Genomic DNA, 8,950 nt, shown 5'->3' with positions numbered 1-8,950 from the left:
TAATAAGACAATGTTTTGCAGATGGTAATGATTAAATGTAATAACTTTGCCCCCTTTTTTCTGTCAGTTTAAAGCCAGACGTAGAAACAATCCTCCACTGAGACACTGAATCAATACTGTGAAATCACAATCCGTTTATTCAGCAAACTTTTAGTTTCCACAGATTGATGCCGAACGATATTCGCTTCTTGTTTCTGGGCTTTATTTATTTAGCTCAGACAGTTAACTGTGTCTAGCAGGAACACCTGGCATTACATCATGTTAAGTTTCAAGTTCTGAATCAATCAGTGAATGTAAGCTGCTGTATTTGCTGCTGCCAGCCAAGGTGAGGATCAACAGCTCCGTTTCAAAGGGAGCCTCCTGCACTGAAACCAGACAATAACCTCGAGATGAGTGATGCGCCTTACAAACAGCTGTTAACACCAAAATAGAACGCGTCCAGCGTGACTTATTGTACATTTTGCTGAATCGTCCTCTGCACCATGAATATAAAATGCATGTATGACAGCAGAGAGAAGCTACAGGGTTTAGTCATTGGATGTACTGCCACCTTGTGATGTGCTCTGAAACCTGCATGTCAGACCCCGCATTTACTGTGAGCTTCGTCTCACAGTAAATGTGGAGCGAATGTATTCATTTTCTGTCGGGTCAGAACTTCAGAACCGCCCACCCGAGGGGGCACGCCGACTTTCCTGCCCCGCGGCGTGCCGACTCCACCGGCAGATGGATGTCACTGATCCTTCTCAGCGATCACAGCAGAGACTTGAAGCACGGTCACAGTCATTTTCTTGATCCACTTCGCCTCTATCTGCTGCTCAGTGAAGCCCGCAGTGCCGAGCCACCATCACTCGCAGCCCGGTGGATTAGCTGACCCCCCCCACCCCCTGGTGTGGGAGCAACAACCCCTGCAGTCCAGTCAGCAAACACTGCAGCCCTCGAGCAGCTGAAACCGGCAGGCGTGGCGGTCAGGGATCCTCCCCAGGATCAGGCCGTGGCCAGGGGAGAGATAGCGGCGTCTCCAGCACCCTGACAGTCAGTCGGCAGGGCCGGACAGAGTGATGGACATCTGCCTGGTCCTGACGTTCAGCCCTGAATGTCTCTATGGTCAGGATGTAGACTGTTCTAATGATCTGTCATCCAAAAGTATATAGACGTGCAAAACTCTGGGCATTAATATGAAGCTCTTGCAGGACTTTTTGCATTTCTCTGGTGTAAAATGGGATTTCTTTGATTTGTTTAAACAAAAACAAGACATTTGAAGAGGTCACCTTGGATCCGGGAAAATTGCGAGGCGCTTTCTTTCCCTATTTTGTGACATCAATAGGTCATAATGTGCAGAGTATTAAGTAGTACCTTCACAAAAACAGAGCCATCTTCAAGAGTAAAACATAATGATCATAATTAAAGGACTAATAAACATTGGTAAAATGTAGTTATCTAAAAATCAAACCTCCACAAACATAAAGTCTTCACTGTGTGACGCTAAACAGCTGCAGAAGAGGACACGCTCAAGCGAACCAGAGCGTCCACATACTTATGGCCACACAGGGTTTTATTCTCCATGCAGGAAACGACAGCAGCTGCCATTCACACCGCTGTCTAACGCCGTAACAGGTAACCCCCATATGAGGGCCCATCGCTTTGAAGGCAGGTACTTGAGTGTAAAATGACAAAGCGCCACAGAAATGACAACAAACCGTCTGGGCCTGGAGCCAAGTCCCGGAGATCTGAGAGCGTATAAAAAGGTGTCGGGGCCTCCCCTGCAGTCAGCGAGCATTGACGGAGTGAGAGGGCGACAGCGTGATGGATGTCTTTGTTATGAGCGGCTGCATACTGCTGCTGCTGCTGCGTGCAAGCTCAGCCCAGAGATGTCCAGGTTATGAATGGACCAGTCAATGAGCCGGAACATAAATGGCCTTTGGTCATAATTTCTTAGTGCTCGGAGGAGACGCCTTGTGACATGTCATCCGCTCACTGGAGAAGACGCATCACTCTAGTCGGGTCTCTCATCTCTCCTGAGTGTTTCACTCCTGCTCTTTTCTCTCTCTCTCTCTCTGATTAGCATAGCTGACCTATATCACACACTGGTGCTGAGTCATTATGAGGTGTTAGCATTTTCAATGAGCTCACACCTCCCCATCTCTGCCACGCCGGCTCCTCTGTGAGGCAGACGCTGCACAGCGGGAGAAAAGCAACAAAATGCTAATGTTCCGCTCGGAAGAGGGAGGCCGACTACATCCCAGCTCAACTGGAGAAACAAAAACACAAAAAAACAAAAGAAACGACGAACAATGCGGTAGAAGTTGGATAAACAAGCAGCACCTCTAGTGTCCCGTGGTTCATGTAGAACTTTATTTCAGCTATATGGTTGTTTTTAAAAGCACTTATTAGCAATACAGACTGAACGGTTTCCATGATACATGTCGTACTGCATATGTCAAACATTCATGCCAAAGAAAATACTACCGATACATTTTCCAACAGGACAGTTACAGGTATTGAAAATAAAAGTACAAAATAGGCTTTTTCATAACAACCATAACAAGACAACACTACCATAAAGCGTATTAGTGCTTCCAGCTTTAAGTGGTATCATGATCAATGAAAAGAATCAAAACTGCACTCAAAAAAGTAGCTTTCAGTCAAAAGGAAGGAAGGAAAAAAAAATGCTCTTACGCAGATGCAAATTCCCACATAGAGGAGCAAGCTAGCCTCCTCGCGGAGTCTCCACATGGGCCACTGCCTTTTAAAACAGGTAAGGCAGTTCTGTCTTAAAATCATTAGCTTTCCTCCCAAATAAAACACTGATGAAAACATACTCGACACCTTTGACGACAAAATGTCTTTTTTTTCCTTCTTCTTCCGTTTCACAAATGAACACGTTCGGCTTACAGAGATCCATTTCAGAGAAAGAAAGAGTGCTTCTACTGATGACTGCTAGAAAGCTACTGCCAACGAAAAACATCACAAACGGATCTCGACATTAATATCAAAGCAGGATGTTAAGAGAGATTTTGAGGCTACATATTAGGAAGGCAGTGTTGCCTCTGAATCCTATTTTTTTGGGCAGCAATACAAAATAATTTATTCTACATTTTCATCTTAGTGTTCTAATAGATTTTACTCTCTAGCCCAAATAAATCCTTGATTTTGAGAGAAAAAAAAGGAAATACACTTAAATAAAAAAAGTAATACAAGATAAAGAGCACCTTATCCCCATACAAGTTATTTAAACAAGTAGATTTTTGGAAGCAAATGGCACAGCGTTGTCAATGGTAAATTAGCACTGCTCATTGAATTGTACTTTTTTTTTTTTTGTCAGACAATACCACCAAGTCTCAACAGTTTTAACATCAAGTTGTGACAAGATACTCTTGTGACAGAAGTGTTTGCATCATGTAGGTCTGTGTGTACAACGAACGGGTACAACAGGGGCTGATCACCGGACAGAAGCTGGATGAGTGGGAGGGTTCTTCTGGAGTCGCTACACGGCGGCCGTGGAATTCACAGCCAAAAAAGGGTGTTGGTATAGCATGGATGACAAAAACACGGGTGCGGTGTGTGTGTGCTCCCTGGCAGTTACTACAACTCCATCTGCGTTTTATCAATGAGCTGAAGTGGACCTCCAAAGTCACTGCAGAAAAGAGCTTTTACCCTGACTCTGCGTTTCTAGTGCAAAACTGCCAAAACATCCGGTCTTCAGTCGGCACACGAGTGTCACAACAGCCGAACTGAACAGCGACATGAAGCTGAAAACACTCGCGGAACCTTTTTAAGTGGTGCAAAACAGTAATGTGTTACAAACTGGCCATTAATGTGTCACAAACTGGCCATTAAGTTGCGAAAAATTAAGTACTTAAAATCCACATCTGGAGCTTCCGATACCAATACACGTGCATAAAGATTTACAAATACAATAAAACTCGACTGCAGCCGGCATAGACTGCGACAGATGTGCGAGAGCTTTACATCGTAAGGGACCGGAGGGGCCCGACCTCTTCATCACCGCCTCTACAGTTCTGCATTAGCGGGGAGCCGTTCTGGGGTGAAATCCCGAAATGAGCCCCGAAAAAGTTCATGTCCAGGAGCACGAGGCTAAAAGGAGCCACCGTGGACTCGTTCGGAGAGAAAAGAACTTTCACATTAAAAACAGAGAATCACACAGAGAGGAGCGCGAGAAGATGACGGCGGGAGAAGAAAGGCGAGAGAGAAAGATGAGAGAAAAAGGCGACGCGTGTGATGCACGTAGTTCTTAGAACACACGACAGAGCAGCAAAACTGCTAAAAAAGTCAATTCATATTGTTTTCCTTGTTTTGTAACAGAAATTCCATCTGAACACAAACCATTAAGAGAGCATTTGTCGTGTCGAATAAGACGTGAGCGAACGCCCTCGGCTGGCTGACTCGGGTGCTGTGGGGATGGTGAGCAGCGGCAGCACCAGCTGGTGTGATTGTGGCTTTGCGGGCGCGTTCGGCGAGGGCCTCGGTGAGAGGAGAAAGAGTCTGTGGTAGTGAGGAGGGGGGGGGGGGGGTCTAGTAAAGGAGGATGCGGCGCTCGATGGCCTTGCGGCAGATGGGGCACTCGCTCATTCGGTCCCCACACAGCTGGCAGGTGCCGTGGCCGCACATGAAGATCATGTTCTTCAGCCGGTCCAGACACACCGGACACATAGTCTGCAATCACAGTGCATGCTTTGTTGTGATAAAGTCATTTAAACTTTCAAAAACCTTTTCATGCTGCACATATCCGTTTGAACACACGACATGAAACATCACCCTGTTTGGTTTTATTCTGACTTGGTAGTTCACGAGCCACACCTGGTTTGCGTCTTCATGAAAAAGAAAACAGGGTGTGCCCAGCTTAGCCACATTACGGTAAAACATCATTATTTAGCAGAAATGGTCGCACCTTGAATGTCCTGCAAGGCATTGGTACTTTAACAGGGTTCATACACATTTTGACCAATGGATTTCCATGACTTTTCCATGACTTTAAACCAAATTTCCATGACCAAACATTTTGTGAAATCTCTGTGTATACATGAAAAAGTTAGAAAATGTAGTATTTAAAATAACAATGAGAATTCAAAAGCATACCGTCTACCTTAAATGACACAAACGAATGAGAGACAATAGTTTGATTAAAAGAATAAACATTTATAAATATACTCTGGTTGACTCTGGTTAATTTGCAATTAATATGCATTCAATCCAGTTCAATTATTGAAATTAAAATGATAATCTACTCTGGCTGAGGTAGTTTATCAAGAATAAAATAATAGCTGTGATCTATACACACCTCTGCATTAGCAACCTGCTGAAATGAAGGTAAAGGCACCGTAACCCTCATTACTTCAGGGTTCTTGAGAGCAACGTGGGACTGTTAGTACACTGGCTGTGGTCATCACAGTGAACAGTGTGTTCACAGTGTGATGACAGGGCACGTGAGCCCTTGTTGCTGTAGTTCATCTCCTTGGAGCAGAGGCTGCATTTAGCATACCTTGCCTTATCAATGTATTTAAAACACTGTGACAGCAGGAAGCTGTACTCACGTCAGTTTAGACCTCCACCTTTATCCAGGCCCAGCTCCACTCACAGCTCAGCCCTGCGTCAAGCTGCGCTACAGGGTCTCCTCTCCCTGAAGCTCTCTGACCTCATCATCTCATCAGAATCTGGGCCTCATGTTTCGTGGTCATTAAAGTTATTCTGACCACGAAATCATTCTACTTTGAGTTAAAACAAACAACCTGCAACCAGATGCGCCGGTGTTCGGGTTTAACGTTAACGAGTGACCACGTGAACTGAACCGGAACACGGGGGGCTGCACGTTTCATCACGTTACGTTTTTTCCTTCTAAATCGCGATAATGACGAACGTTAACAGTCGATAAAGTTCCGCATGCAGCGGACGTTAACTTAACCCAGCAAGTCTGAACGGTAACGGAACACAACCGAACTTAAACTTTAAAGGAGGGAAAGACGCTGTAGACATCTAAACGCTGATTGGCCAAGACGTGACACGTCACATCAAAGATGTTCTATTGCGAAGATCACCACATCACATTTTCTCCTCGTCTCACTCCAATCTGAGAAACGCTGGCTGGCAACTCAGCGCAAATGAACGAGAAGAAAATATGAATATAACAAATTTCCATGACTTTTCCAAAACTTTTGGGATTTTATTTTTTTCCATGTCTTTTCCAGGCCTGGAAATAACCATTTTAAAATTCCATGACTTTTCCAGGTTTTCCATGACCGTACGAACCCTGTTTAAACATGGCTGCTTCTAAAGCAGATGTTTCTCTTCACCTTCAGTTATTCAGAGGAGAGTTTCACCAAAAGCAATGCTCTCTTTTTCAGAAATGCCCCGATCACATTGAAACATGGCGGCTGTCCAGTACAAGCCCCGTCTGATCTGCTGGACACCGAGCGGCTCCACTGGAGCAGTGCCTTGCTCAAGGGCGCCTCGGTGGTGGTAATGAGGGAGGGGGCAAGCGCTGCTTATCACTTTGCCCACCCATACATGTCCTGTCGGTCCGGGTTGATCGAACCCATGACTTCCGGTCACAAGCGTTGTTCTCTAACCTGCAGGTCACCACCGCCCGTCATCAATTTACCTCCGAGTGTGGTCTATTAATGATTTAATCATTTAAAGAACGACTCGGGAACAACGCTGTGGATTTGAAGGCTCAAGCTTATGATTGTAAGTTGAATATGAAAAAAAAGGAAATTGAAGACATTAACCTGGAATATTTGATGGACATTTTTGACTATTTTCAGCTTTTTTTGGCCTAAAGAAAAACTAAATAAATTTAGAAAACACACCAATACTGAAAATAATACTCAAAGTGAGAGTACCACGCCCTGCCTTCCTCCGCTCTGCACTACAGACAGTCTGGACTCACCTGCTCCTTGATGTCCTGCAGCTGTTGCTGGAGCTTCTGTACATCAGCGTTGACGTTGGTGTTGTCCTTGTCTCTCTGCAAAGCGGGGATGTTTCCGCTGGCTGTTTGGACGCAACAGCGCACGGACACGTTGAGGGGAAAAAGGGAATTCAGTTACCAGCAGAGAGACTAAACAAATCAAAAGAGGGTTGCGCCAGCGGCCAAACCAAACTTCACCTCCTCGTAATGATAAACTACATTGCCAATAAAACTGAAATGCAGCCACACCGACGTTGCCCTTCTGAAACAAGCTGGGAGCCAGATTCCATTTCAAACATGTGTTTCACAAACAAGCAAACATATGCACTCTGAATTTTAATATATTGGGCTCGAGCAGTCTGTGTTGGCTTTGCATTTATTTTTAAATGACTTGAATTCAGAAATGCACACTTTGTAATTATCTGAAAAATAAAACTAACACAGGACAGAGCATTATACAACACTACAGGCATTGTAGGAGCCACAGGATGAAGGAGTGTAATGATATACCAGTTTGAAACTACCTGAAATATATCTGAGCACTCAAACTAATTAGCTGGACTGAGACCCTGCTGCGGACTCCCTTCCAGACTGGCAAACATCTGCCAGAGACAGTGAGCGCCAATGTGATTCTCGGCCTTTGCATCACAAACCTACTGTATCGGCATATAATGTTTTGGGTGTGTGTGTCACTGAAAAAGAAAGGGAGGGGGTTTAAGGGGAGGAGACAGGGGCCAGGGCAGCACTGGGGGAGCTCTTTGAGAAAAGGGTCTGATAAGGGAGGGGATCATAGAGGTATACTTACACCAACTTAGTGCCAGATTGTTGGGCTGGAGAAGATCCTGCGATCCCCCTGCCATAGTGTTAGAGCTCCCTGCTGGGGATAACCAGTCACATTGTTATAGTGGGAGCTGTCCTTGACCAGCTCAACAGCTGGCCTGGGGACCAAAACTACTCACTACAGCCTCTAAGGGAGGTTCAGAGACAGAATTTGAAGGAAAAAAGCCAGCAAGCTGGAAAGAAAGGGAAGTAGAGCCTCTTCTATGTAGAATATAGAGTTAAAATGCACAGCGGCAAAGTGATTATTTCGCTTTTCTTTTTGCCGTCAGCCAATGTGAAGCACGAGTCGAATGCTTTTACTCAGTTAGAAGTACATATCAGAGAAGTAGGGAGTGAAAATAATCAAAGCGACGGATGAATTTCGTGCATTGGATTTGCTTTTGTAACAGTCAGCGTTACTGGGATGACGGGAGAGATCAATGCTGCCCCTTGCATGAGTGTATGAAGTGTTTGGGTCTGCATTCACTTTGTTTTGCACGTCTGGTAACGACTGCAAGAAATATTTGCCTGCCAACAAGCTGACACGTGGAAGAAATGTAAAATAATGAACACGGGGGTAAACATGAAGTTAGTGAACTTACAACAGTTTCCCTTTTAACTCAAAGAAAACACGACAGGAGTAACCACTGGTGAGATGCTCCGCTAAAAGAAGGTCATGGGCAATACAAAAACTGTGTTCAACTTGGAGACAAGAAGATGGATTGTGAATGCAACCAAAAATAAATCTATTTACACACTACGTTGAATATTCATGACGATTTTGGGGTAAAACTGATGACATTCAGCACTTGAAAATCGTGCTTTTTAGGTGTTTTTCATCATTCTAAGAGTTATTTTTCACATTCATGTCGGTATCAACATGCATATATATCATTAATACTACAGGTAATTTAGCATATACTTAGAAACAAGTTCGTCAAACTTTAAGAGGACACAGAAACATGAAAAAAGGACATGAGGCTGTCTGTATATTAGGACATTATTGTATTACTCGGCAAAACTCAATTTAGAAATGGCTTCTGAGATTCTACTGATAAAACGATTATGATCTGACACACAAAATCCGGTCTCTTTGGAAGATCTAGTTGGGCGAATGTTCAGACAAGACAGCCAAGCACTTGTGAAACCACTGTCTATTTCAGCCAGAATCTAAATAGAAGCTAGAACAGATGACATGATCACAATGAT

The 8,950-nt window shown here is 44.3% G+C and overlaps 1 protein-coding gene across 4 annotated transcripts in view; it reads right to left on the bottom strand.

The window, feature by feature from the left end:
* Positions 1–2,303: 2,303 nt before the first annotated feature.
* The window catches only part of mib1 (MIB E3 ubiquitin protein ligase 1), a 50,037-nt gene continuing 43,390 nt past the window's right edge, over positions 2,304–8,950 (bottom strand). For 2 of the 4 annotated variants that reach the window (XM_079285082.1, XM_079285084.1), the window contains exons 20-22: positions 7,728–7,799; positions 6,905–7,005; positions 2,304–4,674 (exon numbers count right to left, since the gene is read on the bottom strand). In XM_079285082.1, coding sequence (XP_079141208.1) covers positions 4,534–4,674; positions 6,905–7,005; positions 7,728–7,799 — 314 coding nt within the window. In that variant the 3' untranslated portion in view covers positions 2,304–4,533. The remainder of the gene's footprint in view (positions 4,675–6,904; positions 7,006–7,727; positions 7,800–8,950) is intronic. The other 2 variants (XM_079285083.1, XM_079285085.1) reach the window with 2 other exon arrangements.

This window comes from Melanostigma gelatinosum, assembly GCF_949748355.1.
Source record: "Melanostigma gelatinosum genome assembly, chromosome: 15".
In the NCBI taxonomy this organism is placed as follows: domain Eukaryota; kingdom Metazoa; phylum Chordata; class Actinopteri; order Perciformes; family Zoarcidae; genus Melanostigma; species Melanostigma gelatinosum.
This window is presented reverse-complemented; position numbering and strand designations above follow the sequence as displayed.